Genomic DNA, 24,243 nt, shown 5'->3' on the forward strand with positions numbered 1-24,243 from the left:
ACCGCGACGGCGGCGCTGCGGGTGAGCATGGTAGGTGGCGGTGGTGGCGCTCCGTGGAGGTCACCGCAGCGCGGCGGGGCGGGTGGAGCTGGGACGCGGACGGGCCCCCTTAGGAGTCGAGGCGTCGCGGGCGGGGTCGTGTGCGGTCGGAGACGCCCGCCGGCGTGGAGAGCGGGGGCCGGGCCTGCGGCCGCGCGCGCCCCGCCGCGGCTCCCGGAAGCGTCCGGCGGGCGCCGGGCGGACCTGGCGGGCGCCCCGCGGACCCGGGCGTGACGCCGGGTGGTCCAGCCGCCACCGAGGGCCGGGGACGGGAGGCGCAGCCGGGAAGGAAAAGGAGAGGCCGGGAGCCGCCGTCGCAGCCGAGTCCCGACCTGGCCGCTCAGGCCCCGGGCGGCCTCGGGGCGGCTCGGCGGCCGCGGGCCCGGAGCCTCGCCTGACAACCGACCAGGAGGAGGAGGCGGAAGTCCTGGAGCAGCGCGGACGCGGAGCCCCCGCGTTTACGAGCTCGGAGGCGTGGGACCAGTCAAGAGCTGGAAGCCGAGCAGTCTGTCCGGCCAAGCGCGTCCCTGAAAACGAAGCACATCTGGAGTGCCCTTTCCGCCCGGGCGTCTTCGTGCCTGCACTGTGCCGCGTTCGTCTCGGACCACGCGCGGGTGCAGGCCTCTTCACAGTGGCTGGCTCTCGCCTGACGTGTCGACTGGACGTCCACGCGTTGACTTAAAGGCTTTACGCCGTCATAAGACATGGAGAGGTCCCTCCCCCTTTAATCCGAGGCCTGACAGACGAGCTCCAGTGAAGACCATCAACACCTACCATTTTGAGGGCCCTGATTGATTTTGCATAGATTTGTACAGAATCCTCTTCGTGACCTTGTGGTTTTTGTTGATAAGCCGTTTTTTCTAAGGAAGGTCATGTCACATTTCTTTCCTCACAATTGACTTTAGGTCTCTTAGTTGAATAGTATCTTTAGATTGCACTGTTATTTTGAAATGATAAGGTTTATTAGGGAAAGGCAAGTCCTCTCTAGGGTAGAACGTCTATCTGATTGCAGTTTTCACCACTGTAGTTTCTTGCAGAAGCCTGTGTCAGTAATATCAGACTGAGCTCTGCCTGTTACTCCTGCACTGGCTGGCTACCACATTAGTACCCTTTTGAAGTGTGAGGCTGGTGGGTGTGGCCGATGCTGGATAGATTGGCCAGAGATCTATTTATTTTTCTGTCTCCACTTCTGTCCACTCTGTAACTAGTACAGAAGTGATTTGTACCCCTCTGAGTGGGCCTGAACCCACAGGGCTGGGTCAGGTATCTTTCTACACTGTGTACAACTGTCCTGTCAGGTGATGGGAAGGGCACCTCTAGAGGTGTCCTTGGGAGCCATAGCTCAAGACAAGGCATTGTTCTAGTTCTCTTTTTGTCACGTGGAGCATTTGTGTTGTAACACTGGTCACATGCTCCAGCTACTCCAAAGCCACTCTGCTGTTCAGCCTTAGAAACTCTGGGGTGCTGTGTTGGGTTGATTTGGGGGAGGTACTGGGGATCAGACTCAGGACCTTGAACTGCTAAGGTAGCACTCAACCACTCTAGTCACACCTCAGCCAACCAGCCTTCCTCCATCCATCCATCCCCCTCCCCCTCCCCCCTTATTCTTGTGCCTGAACTTGGCCTAGACAATATCCCATAATTTTTTTTCCCTTTGATGCTAGGGCTCTACCTATGGAAGCACAGCTCCACTTCCTGCTTTTTGATGGGTAATTGGAGATGAGAGTCTCACAAACCTTCCTGCCTAGGGTTGGCTTCCAGCCTTGGTCCTCAGGTCATGGCCTCCTGAGCACCTAGGAATGCAGGCATGAGCCACCGGTGCCCAGCTTTAGGCTGTTTTTCCGTTTCGGCCTTCTGCACAATTGGTATTACGAGTATGATCGCTATGCCTGACTTGTTAAGATAGGTCACCTAACGTTTATGCTTTCAGATCTCAGTCTGCTTGATCTCCACCTCCCAAGTAGTTGGGTTACAGGGTTTGGAAACATGTATGTGTATATAAGTCTGTGGAATCATTACCTCTATCTGGTTTCAGCTCATTTTCATCATCACAAGTGAAAAGCTTTACCCGTGAGCACTCACAGTTTCCCCCCCCCCCCCCCACTTCCTAGCCTCTGGCAGATTTGCCTGTTGTGGACATTTTAGATAAATAGCATTGTGCAGCTTATGTAGGTGCAGGTTTTATTCTCTGCTACTTTACATGAAATATGCCCTAATCTAAGTTTTATCTTAGCAGAGAATCTTGACATCTTTGTCAAGTTCTTAACTATGCCAATACCAGAGACTCAATTTTAATAAATGTAAGATGTATGTTTTTATATATTACTTTAAAAAGTATATTGTCTGTAGAAACCTAGAGCCCACAGCCTGTTTTTGTAAATAGTCTTAATGGAGCACAGCCAGACCTGTCCATGTATCTTGCCTGAAGTGTTGGCTTTCACCTGCAGTGTCCTTGTGAACCCTTGGAAGGTTTCAGGACCTGGAGTTCCCAGAGCACCCTCAAATGCTGTGTGTCAACTATATCCTTTTCCTCCTGTCAGATTGTACTCTGTGCTTAGATGTCAACACATTCATGTTGCCTTGAGAGAGAGATTGGAATGTGTTCATCTGCTTGTTAGTCACCTTTTAGTGACAAAATGGATACTGAGGGCACATTGCACATGTTTCTTTCATGAGCCGTGGGAGCCATTTCCCTCAGGTTTCAGACCAGGACCACTTTTTAGTCATATGTACAGAGACTTTCTTGACAACATTTTTTTTCTTTGTGGCAGCTGGGAAGGTTGAAGCCTGCTTTTCAGCCCACTTTCAGCCCTTGTATGTGGGATGCATGTCTGTCTTTCTTTTTTTTTGCTCATCCTGGGCCTTGAACTCAGGGCCTGAACGCTGTCCTTGGGCTTTCTCAATACTAAAGTTCTATCATTTGAGCACCACTTTCATCTTTTCCTATGTATGTGGTACCAAGGACTTGAACTCGGGTTTTTGTGCATGCTAGGCAAGTACTTTACCACTAGGCCACACTCCTGACCTTCTTTAATTCTAATCCTGGATTTCTTCTCTTCCCTCTTCAGTTTCTTCATCTATACCTTGCATCTACATTTGTGTATTTCTATAAGTTACTTATTTTGTGTTTCTGTAAATTCTCATTTTTATTTGGACAAAATTGAGTATAATCCTCTCTCTCTCTATATATATATATCCCTATCTGTCCTTGGAGCTGGTTGTATACATATAGCTCAGTGGTAGAGTGCTTGGTTGGCCTGTATGAAGCCCTTGGTCAGTGTACTAAGGGGTGTGTAGCAACAAAAAACCTCTAGTGTAATTTTGAATTTGAATGCTATTCACTTTTAATGTTATTTTCGCCAAGTTGTCTTCGAGAAGTGGAAACTTAATCACTCTGATATGGAAGTATGAAGATGCTATTCTATTTCATTCTACACTATATATAGAAAGGTTACTTGACAGTGTTCCTGTTTATTCACCTACCCACAGCCTTTGCTCTGTTTTCCTTTCTGCTCCACATGTGCATGGACATCCTGTTATTAGCATTATTGCTTTTATCATAAACTTTGTGCCTACTTGTGGTGCTTGTATAAATTTCCTCTAACAATCCTTTGTTGTATGTGATTTTGGGAAAAACTTGAAGCAGTGACATTTTTCAATGGCACAGTCTCCGACTCATTAGATCCTGAACTTAATGGAAGCCAAAAACCCTGCACATGTGCAGGGTGGTGTGTTACCTAGCTACTAAATGCTAAAATGTTGGTTTTCATCATTTTTTTTGGAGATTTACATGTTTGTTACTATAGCTGCATTTCAGTTTTCAGAAGATTATACCGTCTTAACTGATGAACAGCAGGGTTTTGGCTTCATATAATTATAAAATGGAGCTGAGTTGCCGAACACCTCAGAAATATTAAATATAGGCATTAGAAATAAAGACAGATACAACCCTCGAGTGGCTTCATTGGATTTTCCGCTTTTGCATCCCAAAGCATAAGCTCAGGTCGTCTCAGAAGGACAAGGTCCGTCAGTTCATGGCATGTACTCAGGCTGGGGAGAGAACTGCTATCTACTGCCTGACTCAGCATGATTGGAAACTAGATGAGGCCACAGACAGCTTCTTCCAAAACCCAGACACGTTCCTTCAGGAGTCTATGAGGGGCACTGTGGACCAGAAGAAGCTGGAGCAGTTGTATGGCAGGTACAAAGGTAAGAAGTGACGTGGCAGATGTGTCTGTAGTGAGCTGTGACTGTTTTACTTCCAGAATTTCCACTGCCCTGGGCAGAAGAGCTACTCACTGCTCTCCTCATGGTATCCAACTGTAGAACCCTCTCTTCAGAAAAGACATAGGGATAAGGAGAGAGTTGAATGTAGTGGGCAAACTCTTGCTCACTACTTTCTTGGTTGCACCACAATAAGAAGTCAGAAACAGGCTTTTCCAGTTAATACTGTGGTTTCTTTATTATATAGACTGTGCTAGAATTTCGACTCCTCCTTTGACCTTGCTAGGCTGGCATTTTCCCACTTGAGCCATGCCTCCAGCTCTGCTTTTTACTGTTTATTTTGGAGTTGTAGTATAGTAAACTTTTCTTCTCAGCTGATGCAGTCCTTCAGGTACCTGAGTAACTAAGATAACAGGCATAAGCACTCAGCCGATTCTGTATTTTCTCCCCCAGACTCTTACATTGGAGCTGAACTGTTTATATTAAAACACTACAGAATTGTGAGAACAATTCTGCAAAGTGCTATCTCATTGTGGAGTCATAGCACTAAGGCAACCTAGCTTTAACATGAATTTGAGGAAAAGTCCAGCAGAGATTGCAGACTGCTGTTACTTTATTTATTGCTTAGCATAAATCTTCCCTTGTTCAGATGCAGTCATGCTGTAAAAATAAAGTCTGCTTTGAAGACTATGACAGATCTAAATTTTGTAGCAGGTTTTAATTTTCCTATTGAGTAAGGCAGCAAAGGACCTTTTTAGCTGTTTTTAAGTCTCCCATAGTGGGGTGGGGAGGGGGAGACAAGTTTTCACCAAAATGGAATAATTTCCTTGACTTTACATTCTTATTTTTACTTTTTATTTTTAAAAATACCATATGTGTCTACTTCTTTGTATTAAAAATAGTCTTAAAGTTTTGTAAAAAAAAAAAATCTATATTTAAAAACATTGTGAGATTAAAGAAACCAATTAGATTTCCTTTTTTTTTTTTTTTGCCAGTTGTGGGGCTTGAACTCAGGGCCTGGGTACTGTCCTTGGACTTTTCTCAAGGCTAGAGCTCTACCACTTGAACCACAACACTACTTTCAGCTTTTTTTTTTTTTTTTTTTTTTTTTCTATGCTTGTGGTATTGAGGAATCGAACCCCAGCAAGCACTCTACCACTAGGCTGAACTCCCGGCCACCAATCAGATTTTTACTTACTGTTTTCAAAAAAAGAAAAAAAACTACTTGTATCTTAAAGGTTTGTTGTTGTTTTTTTAACTAATTACATGCTGTGCAGACTTTTAAAGTTATTCAGGTATGTAAAGCGGCCTTTGAAAAAGACTCGTAAATAAATCTTTATGCTTTATTTTAAACTTTATTCATTTATCATTTGATTTTATTCATGTAATTCTAGTCATATAAAGTAGAAACATGGCATATCATTTTGGGCTCTGAATGTGTATTTCCTATAAATCATGGCTGAAGTTGTTTTTTGGGTTTTTTTTGTTTTTTTTTTTTTTTTTTTGCCAGTCTTGGCTTGAACTCAGGGCTGGAGCACTGTCCTTGGGCTTTCTCCAGGCTAGTGTTCTACCACTTGAGCCACAGCACCACTTCTGGCTTTTTCTATGTATGCAGTACTGAGGAACTGAGCCCAAGGCTTTGTGCATGCTAGGCAAGCACTCTACCATTACACTATGCTCCTGGCACCTGAGATTTTTTTTCTATGTACATTTAGGTGAATGTTTGTGGTTTTATTAGTTTATGTCATCAGTTTTTGTTTGTCAACAACGTATAAAAATAATGTTTACTAGGCACTGGTAGCTCATACCTATAATCTTGGCTGCCCAAGAGACTGAGATCTGAGAATTATGGATCAAAACCACTTGAGCAGGAAAGTCTGTGAGACTCCTATCTCCAGTTAACCACTAAAAAGCAACAAGTGCCTCTGTGGCTTAGAGCACTAACCTTGAGCACAAAAGCTAGGAGACAGCATCCAACCTGAGTTCAAGTGCTAGTATTAGCAACCCCCCCCCAAAAAAAGAAAAAAAGTGGTTTGTCGAACTAAGGTGTTGAGAGATAAATTTTACATGAAAGGAAAAAAGAAAAAGATTGTCACACCTCCTCTTTAGATGAGCTTTATTTATTATATACTTATTTTTTGGTCATTTGTGGGGCTTGAACTTTAGGCCTGGGCACTGTCCCTAAGCTCTTTAGCTCAAGAGTAGGGCTGTACTACTTTGAGCCACAGCACCACTTCCAGTTTTCTTGTGGTTAATTAGAGATAACAGTCTCACAGATTTTTCATGCCTGGGCTGCCTTTGAACCACAATCCTCAGACTTCAGCCTTCTAAGCAACTAGAATTATAGGCATGAGCTACTGCGCTTGGCTTAAAAGGAGCTTTTTATTTGTACCTCTGAACCAACAGATTTTACCTTTACATAATGATGTATTATGACGCGTGTAATCTGTCTGAAATTATAAGACTAATTTTGTGAGTTCTTGCTAGGGTGCTTTTAAAACACCTTACCGTTTAATATTTTTCTGTTTTTTTATGTTTATTATTATACAGTTTCAATTCAGCCTGTCAATTTATGAGTATAGTGCATCTTGATCAATGTCACCCTTTATATTACTATTTTATTTATTTATTTATTTATTTTTGGATTGGTCATGGGACTTGACCTCTGGGCCTGGGCATTGTTCTATTTAATTTTTGACAGACAAATACTAGCTTCCTTTTATCTCTAAACTGAAAATAGGTGGTGAAAAGTCTTGACTTCCTATATTGTTAGATGGATACACATAAGCTAAATTATTTTTTTCTAATAAGTGGAAGTATGGCTCAAGTGTCATAGTGCAACTGTGAGTGAAAAGGCTGAGAAAGCACATACTTTACTATTCACCTGTACTCCCAGCATTAAATTGAAGTCTCCTCAAAGATTTTTTAGTGGGATTTTTCTCTTTTTTCTTGTTTTCCTTTCCTTAAAATCCAGAAACCAGCTAGGCATCTGTGACTCTTACCTGTAATCCTAGCCTCTCAGGAAGCATTCTGAGGATTGCAGTTCAAAGCCAGGTGAGCAGGAAAGTCCCTGAGACTTTATTTCCAGTTAACCCCCAAAAGACAGAAAGGAAGTTGTGGCTTAGTTGGTAGAGCACCCACCTTAAGCAAAAAAGCAAAAGCTCAGGGCCAGGAGTTTGGCCTAATGGTAGAGGGCTTGCCTAGCATGCACGAAGACCCGGGTTTGATTCCTTGGTACCACATACATAGAAAAAAGCCAGAAGTGGTGCTGAGGCTCAAGTGGTAGAGCTCTAGCCTTGAGAAAGTCCAAGGACAGTGCTCAGACCCTGAGCTCAAGCTCAGGCTCTGACTTCCAACCTCAGGACTAGGGCAAAATATATAAACACAAACACATGCTCACACACAACTCAGAAAGTAGATTCTTAAAAGATAGAGCTATCTTCTAGACAGATTGTAATTGTTGCTCTGTATTTCTTTCATGTGTAGTAGAAAACTGACTTTTACTAATCACTAATGTGGCTGCAACACTGTGGCTAGAACTATGTAATAAGAGTGATATGAGGGATCGGGAGTTTGGCCTAGTGGTTAAAGTGCTTGCCTAGCATGCATGAAGACCCGGGTTCGATTCCTTGGTACCACATACATAGGAAAAAGCCGGAAGTGGTGCTGAGGCTCAAGTGGTAGAGCTCTAGCCTTGAGAAAGTCCAAGGACAGTGCTCAGGCCCTGAGCTCAAGCCCAGGACTGGCAAAAAAAAAAGTGATATGAGTCTGTTTTAGGATTGGCTTTCAAACTAATATATCTTTTTTTTCTTTGATTTTAATTACAGACCCACAAGATGAAAACAAAATTGGAATTGATGGGATTCAACAGTTTTGTGATGATTTAAGTCTTGATCCTGCCAGTATCAGTGTTTTGGTCATAGCATGGAAGTTCAGGGCTGCTACTCAATGTGAATTTAGCAAAAAGGAATTTGTAGATGGCATGACAGAGCTTGGGTAAGTAATTTGATCTCAGCTTAAACTGTAGAGAAGATTTGCAACATTAATTATTCTGTAGTAGCCTATCAGTACTCATTTCATATCTATATTATCTTTATCTTGTATATCTGCTGTATACCTTTGGTTTCATTTCAAATTCCAGTTGAGGTTTTATTTACTGTTATTTCTTTTAGTAGTCCCTTCTATAACTTATTTTCTTCCTTTTTATTCTCTTCTAATTTTGAATTAACAGTAAATACTGCTTTTTTACTATTCATTTTATTGTTGTATATTATGTGTATAATTTATGGTATTGCTATATTAAACATTAATAAAGTATCATTTGGTTTTTTGCTTTTCTATTTTACCTACAAAATTGGGATTGATAATTTAGTTCTTACCAGATGAGTTACAGAAATAAATGAAAACACGTAACATAACTGACTTTCAATCTTTAAGCTTATAGAGCTATTTTATGAGATGGTAGAGCATGTTGAATTGTTGATATTTATATTTCTCTGATATTTCAGTGATAACACCTTAAAATAACATATGAATGTTCCTAAAGCCAGCACTTGCAGCAAACAAGAGGGATGAACAGGGACTTGTTTCTTTTACTATACTTGTGGTTCTGTTACAATTTTATCAGCTTTTTCTATTTAGACAGTAAACTCTAATAAAAGACCTCATTTATTTCTAATGACCTATCTACCTTCTTGGCAGTTGTATAAAACCAATTACGCAAAAGACATCATTTGACATTGGTGACATCAGTGTATTTATTTGTTTTTTGCATTTTGGGAAGCCAAGATGAACTGTGAAACTATACCATGTTTCAAGGAGGAAACACCTACTCATAGCATGAAATTTTTTTTTTTTTAAAGAAGCTAATGAAGACACAAAAGGCATGAACTATAAAAGAAGAAACTAGAGCTGGGATGTAGTTTAGTGGCCAAGTGCTTGCCTTGTAAATGCAACACACTAGATTCGATCACTGGTACCAAGGCAAAAAAAGACAAAAAAAAAAAAAAAAAAAAAACCTCTATGCAGTTTAACAAAACTAAGCCTGAGGGTATGGTTCAATGACATAGTGCCTGCCTAGCAAGCACCAGGTCCCGATTTCAAGCTCAGTGCTACAATAACAACAGCAACAAAAAAGGTTTTTATAAAAAAGTAATATTGCTATCAAAGTTAAGAAAAAGAGAAAGGAAGCTGGGCACTGGTAGCTCATGTTTATAGTCCTAGCTATTCAAGAGGCTGAGATCTCAGAATTGTGATTCAAAGCCAGTCAGGGCAAAAAAAGTCGGTGAGACTCTCCATTAAACGACTAATAGAGCCAGAAGTTGAGCTGTGACTCAAGTGGTGGTAGATCTTTAACCTTGAGCACAAAAGCTTGCGGACAGGGCCTAGACCCAGAGTTCAAGCCCCAGGACTGAACAGAAAAAGGAAAAATAAGCATACAAAGTTTACATAATTAGTCAAAAAAGAGAATATATATATATATATGTATATATATATGAGATACAGAGAAATACAGAGGAAAACAAAGTTCTTAGAAACTGAATCCAAAAGACGTCCAGAAGCTGCTTGTGGCTCACACTTACAATCCTAGCCAGTTAGGAGGCTGCGATCTGAGGATTGCTGTTCCAAGACAGCCTGGGCAGGGAGTCCGTGAGACTCTTATCTCCAACAAACTACTCAGAAAAGCCAGACATGCCTCCAAGACTCAAGTGGTAGAATGCTAGCCAAGGGACAGCATTCCGGCCGATAGGTTCCAGCCCCAGAACTGGCATGCACTCCCGTGCGCACACATACACATACCCCTCCAAAAAAATACAAGGTTTCGAAGATGAGCCTAAGATAAAAAAAATTGCAAACTTTAGCAAACTAGATCTAGTGAGTCTTTAGTTTGACCAGAGAAAGAACAAACAAATCTCATACCATACATATTAGAGTTGTGAGCAGCTTTCCCTTGAGATGGAGGAACAAAACAATTAAGGATGTGTGCTACCGAATAAAACAGTGCAAGAAAACTGAATTTTCCCAATACTATTTTTGGCTTTATCAAATATATAAAATACTTAGAACAAATAAAAAATGGATGAGGCCTCCATAGAGAAAAAGCTCATTGGGTTGCAAGAAAGAAGACTTGAAATGTCTTTTTAGTAAATAGTCCTAGGAGAACTGGTTAGTTATAGGGAAGAAAATGAGTCTTCTTCCCTACCTCACAATCTCTATAAAAACCAGTTTCAAGTGGATTATAGATTTCTGTTGTAAAGGAGAAAACGAAATACAGAGTAAAATATGAGTGCAGTACAATTAAATCTTAAAAACATGTTACTAAAAACAAAGTGGAAGATGGTTTATACTAAAAGTAGGAATTTATTGTCATAGGCTCACACAGTGTCTAGCAACTTGGGAGGCAGAAATTTGTAAGACCCCTTTCAACCCCTAGCTGGGCACAGTGGCTCACCCTGTGCACCAGTCATCATAAGTGATACAGGAGGCTGTGATCCTGACATTGTGAGGATCCGGGCCGATGCCAATGTGGACAGAAAAGACCAAGGCACCCATCTTCACGGAGGGAAGCCGGAAACGGTGGTGCCTGTCTGTTACTCCAGCAGCAATGTGAACCTCAAATAGGCAATCAACACTCTTGCCTATTCAAGAAATAAGGTCTTATCCCAAAAGTAAAAAGCAGAAAATGACTAGACGTGTGACTCCAGTGGTAGAGTACTCCAGTGTCACACACATCACACACCAAAGGAAGTAGGAAGGCAATTTGCTTTCTGGGTGAGTGTCTTAAACATAGTAGACAAAAGCCAGGTATGGGCTTGTTATCCTAGCTACTTGAGAGGTGGAGACTAGAATATTTGATTTGAGGACCAGTCTCTGTGTATGGTGACACATGCCTGTAATCCTCGCTACAAGGGAAACAAAAGTCTACATTGTGTTTCTCTTCTGAGCCACTTGGAGTAGCACAAATAGAACGACAAGTACTAACTGTCTCAGGCCTAAAACGAGAGCTGGTGGGGCAGTTTCAGTGGTACCCTCCCTGCCTAGCAAGTTTGAGGCCCTGAGTGCAATCCCTAATGCAAATAAAACAGACGAAGGGGGCTGGGAGCCTGGCCTAGTGGTAGAACACTTGCCTAGCATACATGGCGCTGTGGGTTCCATTCTTCCTTACCACATACACAAAGCTGGAACTGGTGCTATGGCTCAAGTGGCAGAGTGCTAGCCTTGAGCAAAAAGTGGCCAAGGACAGTACGCAGGCCCTGAGTTCAAGACAAACAGACTAAGGCTTATATTTCTTTTTTTTGTGTGTGGGGGGAGGGCTCTAAACATTTCTGTGTGTGTGTGTGTGTGTGTGTGTGTGTGTGTGTCTTTTTTGCTACTGGAGATGAAACCCTGGGTGTTGCACTTGCTAGGCAAGCAGTTTGCCACTGGGCTTCATCCCAGCCCGAAGGTGTGCATTTCTAATGGACGCCTGCAAAATGAGAGAAAGCCTCTTTTGAAAATGACTTGAGGAGGCACTTAATGTAAGAGGATAGCCAAAGAGCTAGTGAATATAAGAGGTGTTTGTCTGATCAGGAAATTGCAGCTGAAGTCTCCAGTGATAGGGAATGCCCGGCAACACCCCCACCCCTTGTAGGTTGGGTAAAGTAAGACACAGAAACACTGTGGATGGGGTCCCTCACCATTAAAGTGAAGGTGCATACCACAATGACTGGGCTGTGTGCCTACGTGTACAAAATGCCCACAGTATTACTTGTGATGAGAAAATGAAACAGCCAAAGCGTTCACGTGTAAGTCACATTCATCTACAAGCTACTGGAATTCACATGGCTCAGAAAATGAACCAACTGGAGTAGTGCATAGCTACAAGAATGAGCCTCAGAGCCTGTGGGTTCAAGTAGCCAGACTGAACAGTGTCAAGTTCCCTGTACATCATACCCAAGGGCACTGTGAAGGACAGTGCTCTGAAGTAGACAAGAGCTGGGGGGTGACCCGTCTCCTTGAGGGCGATGATCTGCAGTGGGAAGCCCGCAGCCTCTGCTTTACATGATCACCTGCAGGAGTCTGTTACACTGTTACCTGTGCCCTTCTCCTGTGTTCATGGACTTTCCTGGCTGTTTATTTTTCCTTAGCTCTGCTGTACTTGGGTTAAATGAAGTATAGCCGTTATTCTGGCTGTTTAGTTGCTCTTCAGTTGAAATGAAAGGATTTTGCTTAATAGTTTTTAAACATTTTTGCCTTGAATATCAATAAGTGCTTTTGCACTTATTGGGGTTTTGTTTGTTTTTTTGTTGGGCGTGGGGCTTGAACTCTGGGCGTGGGCACTGTCCGTGAGGTCTCAAGGATTCTGCCCTACCCCTGGCTTTATTGTTTGTTCGTTTTGTTTCTTTATTGTACAGGACCTTCCATATGCAAAGCAAGTTTTCTACTACAGTACTTAGTTATTATACCCTTAGCCTGGGCTAACAAATTTAAAGTTTTGTTTTTTTGGTTTTTTACTTTTGAAAGGAAAACCCAAATGCAGCAATGAAGGGGTCTCTGAATTACTGAGGAAGTAAGAACTTCCTGTGTGGCAGAGCAGGGCAGTGCTGGCACCATCTGTGGGTGCTGAGGACTTTTAAGTCCTACCTCCCACTGTGTTACTGTGCCAGCCTCAGAGGTCTTGGCTTCCATGTGTGGTCCAAGCTGCAGAACAAACAACACTCTCCCAGCCCACTCAGAGAAAGACAAATATTGGGATTGTTTTTGCGTTTTTCATGAGAGTGTCTCATTATAGTCCAGGTCGGTGCGGAACTTGCTGTGTAGCCGTGGCTGGCTTCTGAACTGTAGCCTTCCAGAATGCTCGGATGCACGTGTGTGCCGTCCTTCCCAGACTGGCTTTTCAAAGCAGCTTTCCTGAGATAGAACTCACATAACTTACTCTCACTTAAAGTCATGGCTCAGTGGCTTCAGTGCATTCCAAATGCATTTTAACAAGCAGATGCCCACTGTGACTCATCTCGTGCCCAATCCCTTACAAATGAGAGACTCAGAGGTATGCCAGGAAATGGACTTCAGGAGAAGGGGACGTTGTGAGGCAGGTCCATGAGTAACCAGCCCTTTTCTGTTGTCTCAGGTGTGATAGCACAGAAAAGCTGAAAGCTCTTCTGCCCAGATTGGAACAAGAGCTTAAGGACTCAGCAAAGTTCAAAGATTTTTATCAGTTTACCTTTACCTTTGCTAAGAACCCTGGACAAAAAGGTCTAGGTGAGTATAAACTCCAGGTTTGTGAGGAATGAGGTTATAAGGACTATGATCAGCGTGGTTTCAGCAGAGCTGACTGGTAATACTTGGTTTCTTTTCTCCACTGTTGATCACATACCAATAATACCTCTTTAACTTTTGATTTAAACCTTAAAGTATGAAGTAATTTCTAAGTATTCTATGTCATTTCACATTGATATCTCATTGGCCGAAGTCAGCAGTCTGAATTTATGTGACTTGCCAGCCAGATCTGCACAGTAGTTTGAGGTTCTATTGAGATTAGCTGCCTGATGCTACTCCAGGCAGGTCTGCAGAGTCGACTGGCTCCTGCTGTGCATTGAGTTGCATCATAGCGCTTCTTTAGGGTGGCAGAGCTGTGCTTGTGCTTGGAAAATGTAAATCTTCTGTGTCAGATTTTAGTTCAGGGTTTAATTTTGCACTTGACTACTACATGGCTTATTTCTGGCTGTCCTCTTCCTGAACATCTGTGTTGACTTGTACTTGATTACCTGGTAATTGTATCTGGCCTTGTTCAGCTACATGAAATCTCTTACTAGTTTGGAGGGAGGTGTTACCTGGGCTGTTAGTATGTTTTGGAGAAAAACTCCAATAAAAGCAATATTATGTGACGACTAAAGATTCCATAGGAATCTTTAGAAAAGAACATATATAGGAAAATCTTCCATAGGCTGTGGTTTTCTAGCCTGATTTCCTCATGCTTTTGTACAGGTGTGCCATCTGCACAGTGTTTCTTTCTGAGTCTCTCTACACAGGCCAGGCGGATTTCTCCTGTCTTCATCCTGTCTTCATCGTCCTGTGCATTTCCTCCAATAGTGGCTGGTTAGGGTGTATTTTTGCAGTACTATGGGTTGAGTTCATGTCATGGCATACGCTAAGCAAGTGTTCCACCCCTTGAACTGTGCCCTTGGTTCGTTACTGTTTGATTTGTTTTCAGATAGGGTCTCTGCCCACCTTGCCCAGGCTGGCTGGCCCATCCATCCTCCTCAGGAGACCTCCCCAGTAGCCTGATTTCTAGGTTTATCAACTTGAATTTCAGCTACATTCCACCATGCTGAGCTCTGTACACGAATTTTAATGTGAGTGTACTGAGTCAACAAGTATCTTGTAGAAGGTCCCTTCCAAGGCTAGCCCACCTTTCTCCCTGCATGCCTGCCTCTCAGATTAGCACTGATGCCCCAAGAGCCAAGGACAGCCTGGAGAACTGTGTCAGAAAGCTACCTGAACAGATCCACTGACATGTCGATGTAGAAGTGCTGTCACTTCCTGTGAAGAAGTGTATTTTTAATCTTCATTCAAGAGATGCCAGAGACCAGAGGGCACAGTGTGGCAGATCACATTGTGTGACCCGGGTTCCATTCTAGCCACCAGAAACAAGAAATGCAGGTGAACAAACGAGAAGTGTATGGCTATCACCATACACAGAGTGCCCAGTTATGATCTTGTGACACTTGGGAAGAGATGCTTGAGGCAAGCTAGTCTGTAAAGACAGAAGTTAGCTGGCAATGTCTTTGCAAGATCTGATTCTCAAAGCCACATACACAAACAAGAAAGAGAAGAAAATCTCCTGGGTGTCACAAGTCACAAGAAAGAGAAAAACATGCTTCCCGTGCTTTCTCTCAGAGACTGACTTTTGCTGAAGTGAGGTAAGGGAAGAACAGAGCCACCACGTGGCATAGGCCACTGACAATAGGCATCCAGTGGCTGGCTACTCCCTGCTTCCTAGGGGGTGGGGGTGAGGTGTATTCTGGAAAGATCTTACAAGCCCTTCCCAAGGGACTGGAAAGATCAGGAGTCCTCAGGCCAAAATGGAGATAAAGCCTTCGGCCACAGGGACCCAGTGAGGCTAGATTTTCAGGTGGTTGCAGGAGTGCTGGTCAGGTGGAGAGCCAGACCCAGGCCTAACTGTCACTCTTGTTATGCCACTTAGCTGTGGTGGTGCCATGCTGGATGTAAGGGAGCCTCTCCCAGCGTTCCTCGACCGCCCTGATAGGATGTCTAAAACAAGATCTGACTGCTTGTTAGAGTGGCTCTGTTCTGGGTGGCTGCTTTTTGTCTTTTGTTTTTCTCCCACTAACTCTCTTGGAGACTTGCATTTACTAAGCATTAAGGGGCTTGCCTCACTAGGGGCTTTCTGCTGGCCCAAATGTGGTCTCATCCCCATGCGTTGAGTGAACCCTCTCATGCATTCTGGCAAACCCCACCCTCCAGGAGGATCCAGTGGTTTCCTTATCCCTGTTTGGTACTCCTAGATGTCACTCTGCCTCCTGCTGGACAGCCTGGTATCCCGGCTGAGACAATAGTTGTTTCATTCGCTGTTAAAGAAATGCAGAGCTTCTAAAAAGTGAGTGTGAGACGTACCTTGTTATGATCAGAGTCACCCCACACAGTGGGATTCTCAGTTACATGAGTCAGGCAATGAGTACATTTCTTTTTGGACAGTGTCACCCCTTTCCTCACTTTCTCCCAGTATTCCCCTCTCCAATCCACTCACAAGTTGCATAGTTCATTTTCTTTTCTTTAAAAAAAGATTTTAATCATTACTATAAAAGTGATGTACAGAGAGTTATAGTTACAGAATCGGTAAAGAATGCATTTCTTTTTGGACAGTGTCACCCCTTCCCTCATACTGTCCCAAGTTTTTCTGTTCCATCCCTATCCATAAACTGTATAGTTCATTTTCAGGATAGTGGATCACTGCTGTGTTTGACTTTCCATTCTGTGCCTCCTCTTACCCTCCTGCAGACAGATAAACGAACAAACAATATGGAAAGGAAAAAAAACAACAACAAAGAAAAAACTTCTTGTTTCCACTGCTTGGAGTTCATTTCAGTAAATATTATTTTGTGTGATTAGAGGCACATAGGCGTTGTGCCTTTGTGTTTCTTCCTTAAGAGTGTCCTCCTCCAGTCTCGTGTGTGGATGTCTATAGACCTGTACAGTACATCATGTCCCAGTATTTTGGGTCTATGATGCCCTGGAATGCTTTGCTGGCTTGTAGGGTCGTCTGAAGTGGGTTGTATTAGTTTGCATTCCTATCAGTAGGGCTCCTTTTCCCCACATTCCTGCCAACACTTGTTTGAATTCACAGTGTGGGCCAGTTTGATTGGTGTGAGGTAATAACTTAGAGTTGTTTTGATTTTCATTTCCCTAATGGAAAAGGAGGTTGTTCATTTTCTCAGATCAATGTGATTTTTAATTCCATAATCATTTCCAGGATAATGTGACTCCATCATTAGGGTTGAAAATAACAGCCCAATTTTAAGATGCCACGTTCAGCCCAGGGATGTGGCTCAGTGACAGAGGATTTGCCTGACATGCACAAGACTCTGGGTTAGGTCCCTGGCATCACACACATGTGCACCAGTACACACACACACACTCACAATAACACAAAGATAAATTTACATAGCTTATTTTCTTTTCTGTGAGTATTTCAAAAAAAAGTTCAAGATAAGGGTAAGGAGTGGGTTTTGAACATTTTGAAATACAGATCTTAATATATCCAGCCTCTATTTTGTACATTTCTTTAAACATCAGGGAGGAAAATAGGCCAATAAAAGTCACAAAAAGGTATTGTTGCTGTACTAACAGCTGTTTCATTCTTTATTTCTTTGGATACTGAGATGTTTATCTCCACCATACACCAGAAAGTTGGAATTACTGAGTACCATTAGTATGTTTCTTTGCTTTGTATAGATGGTTAAAATAAAAATTAAATCATATTCAGTTAGAAATACAACACAGGCCTCTATAGGAGAATGATTATAAAGTATTTGTGACTACATCATAGGTACATATGATCTCAAAGTTTCTTGGGAGGCTTTTTCAAAAGTAATACAGGGAGAATAGTTTTATGAGTACAAACTAAAGGCAGAGCAGTTGAATTACTCTCTATAAAATATACTTATTGCGTATTTTGTCTTCAAAGAAAAGGCAGGAGTTGAAGAGATGAGCATGTGAACTGCCACAGTTCCTAGAAGAGCTGTGCTCAGCAGGTGGAGTGCCGTGCAGGGCCTTGTCTTGTTCTTCATGTGTGTGTGCCTTGCACACCAAGATCACATGTGCAGTATTCATGGTTTTTGAGACGGTCTCCTGATGTCCTGTCTTAAGTGACTCAGTCTTCCCAGTGCTAAGACTGAAGACAAGCACAAGCCCTCTAGCTACTGTGTTTTTTGTTCATTTGCTTTTTGTTTTGTTTGGGTTATTTTTATTGGTTGTGGGGCTTGAACTCTGGGCCTGGGTCTTGTCCCAGGGCTCTTCAGCTCAAGGCTACCCCTTGAGCCACAGCACCACTTCTGGTTTTTGGTGGTTCATTGGAGATAAGAGTCATGTATTTTCATGCCTGGGCTGGTCTTGAGCCACGATCTTCAGATCTCAGCCTCCTGAGTAGCTGGGGTTATAGATGTGAGCCACTGTGCCCTGCTACCGTGTTGTTTTTATGTGAGCTCATTGTTTAACCTGGACATAACTGATTGCCTAATCAATGACATAACTTATCTGACCCTTTGATGTTTGTTTGTTTGGGGGGATGTGGGGGGGTGTTGGGATTGATTTTAGTGCTGGGATTTAACCCAGAGCCTCATGCACTCTACCAGTCAGCTGCACCCCCAGCCTTCATTCCTCTTTCCCTCCCTCCGACCCTCCCTCCCCCCCTCTCTCTCTTTCATTCTTTCTTTCTTGCCTGTTTCTTTTAATTGAAAAAGAACCTTAAGTGGTTTCCTAATGGCTTAGAGTCTGGAATACGTTGGCTTTGAGAATCTAGATTTTTTTAAATGTTATTGTTATTATAAAGGTGATGTTAACATAGGTTAGTATATTTCATTTTGGACAATATCACCTCTTCCCTTACTCTTTCAAGAATCTAGATTTTTTTTAAAGGAAGTTTGAGAATCTAGATATTTGAGGAAGTAGCATAATTATTAGCCAATTTTTATGTTTTCTCTAAAATCCTTTTTTTTTGGTTGTTTTTGGACAGAGGAAATAACTTCTTTAATCCTAAATGGAGCATCACAAACATAATTTTTTTTTGTCAGTCCTGGGACTTGAACTCAGAGATGAGCACTGTCCTTGGGCTTTCTCAAGGCTAGAGCTCTACCACTTGAGCCACAGCACCATTTCTTGCTTTTTTTCTATGTATGTGGTACTGAGGACTTGAACCTGGGTATTCGTGCATGCTAAGCAAGCACTCTACCACTAGTCCAAACTCCCAGCTCACAAACATAAATTTTAAACAATAACACCTTCTAACATTTTCTTAATCAAAAAATAAGTTGTTGTTTGGGTTTTTTTTTTTCTTTGTCAGTCATGAGGCTTGAACTCTGGGCCTGGGCGCTGTCCCTGAGCTCTTCAGCTCACGGCTAGCACTCTGCCACTTGAGCCACAGCGCTATTTCTGGTTTTCTGGTGGTTGGAAATGAGTCTCATGGACTTAGGTGCCCAGGCTGGCTTTCGACCCACAATTCTCAGATCTGAGCCTCCTAAATAGCTAGGATTACAGATGTGGGCCACTGGCATCCAGCTGAAAAATAAGATTTTTTTTTTTTTTTGCCAGTCCTGAGGCTTGAACTTAGGGCTTGAGCACAGTCCTTGAGCTTTTTCAGGGCTAGAGCTCTACCACTTGAGCCGCAGCCCCACTTCTGGCTTTTTCTATGTATGTGGTACCAAGGAATAGAATCTGGGTCTTTGTGCATGCTAGGCAAGCACTCTACCACTAGACCAAACTCCTGGCCCTCCAGAATAGGTTTGTTTTTTTGTTTTGTTTTGTTTTAAAGGAGATGTAACACTAGAATAGCAACTGCTCTGATCCCTGATTTCAGACTCAAGTTTTGCTGTTTGGGGTTTTGTTGTTGTCATTTTGCCATGGGCTAAGTCTAGGAGGACAATATGACATTGCTACATAGATGATATAAATAATGGTCATGTGACTCACACACATCCATATTTGGTAAGAAAGGTTTCTAGGATCAAAACTAACCCAGAAGTACTAGATATAAATGTATGCCATAAAACTTTATTTTTCTTTCCTCCCCAGGTTCTCCTTCATTTCCCAGTGTGAGCGCTTTACATCATTAAGATGAGCTGAATGTAGATCTCACTTAATGTTCTTCTAAGGGATAAGGATGTAGACTTATAAGCAGGACAAGACCTAATCATCCTAGCCTTACACTCCGGGCCCCGTAGGTAAGGCTAGAGAGTCTCCACATGTATTACTCAGAATTCTGACTCTGTCTTCTTTTCACTTGGGTGCTTAAGACAGAGTATGTCTATAACAAAGAGTGTAAACCCTTAGGGAATAGATATCTTACCAAGGGTGTTTGCTATTTACTCAAGTTTTGCCTATTCAGTGTTATTAATGATCAACCCTGGAAGTCTCAAGTTAAAGATCTAACTTTCATAACCTCTGTGAGTGGGGATCTAGCCAGATCCAGGAGAAAGTCTTGAAGAAGTATTTTGTGGGATGTTTTCCATTTAAACTAATCTGTTACTTTAATATACTTGTTTACCTGTGTTTAACATTAGTTTCTCTGACACAGATGTAAACACTGATTAGGAAATTATTTCAGCCTAACTGTCAGTGTCAGTGGTAAGCAGTAAGTATTCAATATGATTGAAAGTAGTGTTAAGAATGAAATTCCTCACTCCCTTTGTGTTCTTGATTTGTCAAGCATATAAAATGCAGTGTTTATTAAGTCAGTACTCAAATGGACTGAAGATACTGTTCCATTGTAGTCCTAAAAGCTCAGCATCTGCTTTCTGGCAAGATACCGTTAAGACCAAGACCTCTAAGCCTAGATTTATGTAATGCTTGTGAAACCTCTGCTTTCCAGTTGGGAAAGAAAATAGAGACATTGGCTTTGACTATGCAGCAAGCTATATTTTTAAATACCCTTATATCAGCAAAAACAGTTATCCCTGTGTGAGCTCATGTGTCTTGACTGTGCAGTAAGAAAATCAGTCTTTTGAATGCTTGTCTGATTTGCTATATTTCTAAAACATACTACTGTCTTAGATTTTATAATGATAAGTCAGTCCTATTGGAGAGAATCTGGTCCCTTCCCTTGTTTAATTTGCAGCTTATCATTTGGAAAGGGTAGTGACCTATTTTTCAGAATAAATAATATGCATGAGTAGTAGCCAAATGATGGTAGACTTAAAGAAATCCTGGTCCAGGTGAAGTATGAATCTCCAAAACTGATTAATGGGGGGATAACTACTTGCAGGTTTAAATAACACACAAATCCTTTTATTTCTTTTCAAGATGCTTCCTTAAAATTTATAAAATTAGGTAGATTATATTTCCAGGTCCAGAAATTGGGCCTTACATGACTTGGGTAAGGTTGCCAAACATTATTGATAAGTAAATATCATCATTGTACAGTAGCATAAGAGAGTTTAAGATGTATTAACTATTCTTTCCCCTTTTTTCCCACCAGATTTAGAAATGGCTGTTGCATATTGGAAATTAGTATTGTCTGGAAGGTTTAAATTTTTAGATCTGTGGAATACATTTCTGCTGGTAAGCGTCCCATTTCTTGCCACATGTGCACAGTTGGAAAGGGAAGTCAGCAGCTCTAAGACGGGACGTAGTTTGACTAAGAGCCACCCCTTCTCTTCGCCCCCACCCCCCGCCACTGTGTGTGTCTGTAGCCTGAAACCACCTTGGAATGAATTTACTGTGCCCAAGAAGGAAAGGAGGCTTCTGTGTGTTTTGTAGACACGGGGCCCTTGTTGGTAGGGCAGCAGGGCTACTGACGATGGGAGCTAGTGTCCTGACTAGTAGGACAGGGCTGGCTGGTGGGGACAGAGAGCTGCCCAGCCTCCCTGTGCTGCTGTGACGGCACAGCCTGCAGCCGGGCTGAGCGGCACTGCTCCTCTTCTCAGTGTAGGACCCCTACACTGAAGGGCGGCATGCCCTTCTGCTCTGCTCTGCCAGTGACACATTTTGTGGCCTTGAGCTTCTCGGCACCTGTGTCTCTTCATGTAGTGATAGCCCTCAACACACGGCATGGCCTGCGGAAGGCAAGAGAGCCTGTGTGGGAGGAGGTGCAGGAGGCCTCCCGTCGAGGGCTTCCTTAAATCGTGTGTCGTGTTACTTTTATTAAAATATTCAGCAGTTGGTGACACTGTGCACGAGTATCTCTTGTTACTCTTCTCTGGGGTCACACCTAAACTCGTCCTTCCCCAGAGAACCCACACTCACGGGCACAGCGATGGAAAGCTGCCGCAGCATGGTGGAAACACCAAAACTCTGCTGGTGAACTGGGTAATGATGTAGAGAGGAGCGCGTGGACAGACATTACAGAACAGTGAGAGTGCATATTAGTCTATTTTCAAATATTGTGCTGTGTGGGAGAAAACAAGTTGTTGAAAGTTACCCATTATTTTTTGGGAATTAGTGTTTTGAAGTGTAAGACAAGGGCCCGGAGCGTGGCCTGGTGGTAGAGTGCTTGCATTGGGTTCCATTTCTTGGTACCACATGTGCAGAGAAGGCCAGAAGTGGCGCTGTGGCTCAAGTGGTAGAGCTCTAGCCTTGAGGAAGCTCAAGGACAGTGCCCAAGCCCTGAACCTAAATTCAGGACTGGACAAAATTAATTAAATGTAAGACAAGCACCGGGCACCCATGGCGCACACTAATCCTAGCTGGTTAGGGGGCTGAGATCTGAGGACTGCAGGAAGATTTGTAAGACTCTTGCCTCCAATTAGTCACCAAAAAACTGGAAGTGGAGCTATGGTTCAAGTAGTAGAATGGTGTTCTTGAGCAAAAAGTCTCAGAGACAGTTCACAGACCCTGAATTCAAGCTGACACAAAAACAAGAAAAATTTAGGGCAAGTCTATGTCCATGGTCTAGTAGTATATTCACATTCACAGACAGGCAGAGCAGTGATACACCCAGGGGAGGACAAAGAAAGGGAGGAGCCGCCTCCGGGGACAGGGGGTCATGGTGGTCTCCCTCATGTTACTGGTTTTGGGGTATCTGAAATATAAATCAGGAATTTACAATTGTAGTATTTAATTTTTTATGTAAATCAAAATTCCATTAGGTATTGGCATTGCCATAGCTTATACCTTATCTGCAAGATACCATAATTACTTCTACTTGTGATTGTACTTTGTCAAATTAAAGAGGACTGCTTATTATGGAGGATAACTTGGCCATTAGGATGCTGGAGTTAATTTTTTTTTCTCTTGTGTATTAGGAGCATCACAAAAGATCAATTCCAAGGGACACCTGGAACCTTCTGCTAGATTTTGGAAACATGATTGCAGATGATATGTCTAACTACGATGAAGAAGGTACTAGCAGTCATAGAGCTTGGCAGGGTGGCCAGACGCTCAGACCTGCTGTGGGCCGTCTCCGTAGCGGTAGACCTGAGCCAGATGAGGCTACCAGCTCTGTAGAGTAGGGCAGGGCTCCACTTCCTTGCTGGCTCCTGTAAATCACAGAGCATGCATCTTCAGGCTGAGTTGGAGATGCCAGCTTCTTGCTGCTTACATAGATCTTGTGTATCAGTGTCTCCTCCAGGACCAGAAGACCCCCAAATCAGTGACATTTGAGTTCTGCCTGTATAGTAGCGCGTCCTAAGAATGGTGTCGTTAGAGGCGGATAGTCTCAGCTCTCCTTTCCAGACCTAGCTAGCCAGATCTGGACATGATCACTTCTGAGTCCTGGGTACTTTGCCCTGCCACTAGAGGCGTTCTGTCTGTGCGCCCAGCTGAATAGTTCAGGCACAGTGGTTTGCTCACATCAAGTGGCTAATTAATGCTTTTGAATGAAAGAAGGATATGCAAATGGGGAACAGTTAGCTTGCAGGATTTTTTCTATAGTTGGTGAGATCAGGCCAGTCCACACAGGACATCCAGAGGAGGGCAAAAGGTAGGAAAGTTCAGTGCAGCAGGCAAACTGGAGTTGGCAGAAGCTGGGCAGACTGGGACAGCGGGGAGGCAGTGTGTGATCGCCTCCCCTCACCCCCATGAAGAAATGGGTCCTTTTCTGGAAACAGCAATGAGCACATGTGTGCAGCCTTCCAGCCCACGATACCAGCCATCTGCTGACTCTGGCTTCCTGATGTAAACAAACTGGGTAACTCTAGCCATTCATTTAATGACTTGAGCTACATAAACTTCAAAGATGACTCTGTATGTTGGATTTTTTTTAAAGTACTTTGAATATAAAAATGTTGTACTAACTGATATTGAAAGACCTGTTTGCATTCTTTTAGGAGCGTGGCCTGTCCTTATAGATGACTTTGTAGAATATGCACGGCCAGTAGTCACCGGTGGGAAACGTGGCCCTTTCTGAGAGGAAAAGTCAGGTGGAGGCCACGTGAAGCATCAGATCCTGCAAGGATGGCACTTAGGGGTCAGTTTCCATGTGTGTCTGTCTCTGACTTCCTACACCCTGGCACAGTTGGGAAGCTTGAACTCTGCTTGAGGGCTATGTGGTGGGCTGTGGGCACTGAGACACTCCACAGAGAACAGCGTCCTTGGAGTTAGGGTCTGTCATAGCTGCTGCCTTAGGGGACGCCCGCATGACCTCATACTTACACAGAATAGCAGAGAGCCCGTGATTGAGACAAACACCATCCATTTCTAAGACTGTTGGATATACGATAATTATACTGAAAAGCAGTATGTATGTCCTCAGTAGGGTGTAGTTTTATACAAATCAAGGCTGTTTCAAATTGTGCCCTAATGAAGATGACCCTGTCAGAGGGTAGTTTT

General features: G+C 43.0%; 2 protein-coding genes across 2 annotated transcripts in view; both read left to right on the forward strand.

Moving 5' to 3' along the window:
* Dcun1d2 (defective in cullin neddylation 1 domain containing 2) lies at positions 1-23,828 on the forward strand. The gene is made up of 7 exons (XM_090341849.1): positions 1-30; positions 4,032-4,248; positions 8,091-8,259; positions 13,373-13,503; positions 20,954-21,036; positions 22,719-22,815; positions 23,742-23,828. The coding sequence occupies exons 1-7, from the start codon at positions 28-30 to the stop codon at positions 23,819-23,821; spliced, it is 780 nt and encodes a 259-aa protein (XP_090197975.1). The 5' UTR covers positions 1-27; the 3' UTR covers positions 23,822-23,828.
* The window catches only part of LOC150056656 (inactive ADP-ribosyltransferase ARH2), a 30,917-nt gene continuing 30,471 nt past the window's right edge, over positions 23,798-24,243 (forward strand). Inside the window, exon 1 of the mRNA XM_090341848.1 lies at positions 23,798-23,881. Within this exon, the coding sequence (XP_090197974.1) occupies positions 23,869-23,881 (13 nt within the window). The 5' untranslated portion in view covers positions 23,798-23,868. The remainder of the gene's footprint in view (positions 23,882-24,243) is intronic.

This window comes from Megascapheus bottae, chromosome 11 (assembly GCF_031878675.1).
Source record: "Megascapheus bottae isolate mThoBot1 chromosome 11, mThoBot2.hap1, whole genome shotgun sequence".
Taxonomy (NCBI): domain Eukaryota; kingdom Metazoa; phylum Chordata; class Mammalia; order Rodentia; family Geomyidae; genus Megascapheus; species Megascapheus bottae.

Excerpts from the sequence above, each read along its gene's own strand:
- Dcun1d2 (XM_090341849.1), top strand. Across the intron at positions 4,249-8,090 it reads GTTGTATGGCAGGTACAAAG|ACCCACAAGATGAAAACAAA; the intron begins GTAAGAAGTGAC and ends TTTTAATTACAG. Across the intron at positions 13,504-20,953 it reads CCCTGGACAAAAAGGTCTAG|ATTTAGAAATGGCTGTTGCA; the intron begins GTGAGTATAAAC and ends TTTTCCCACCAG.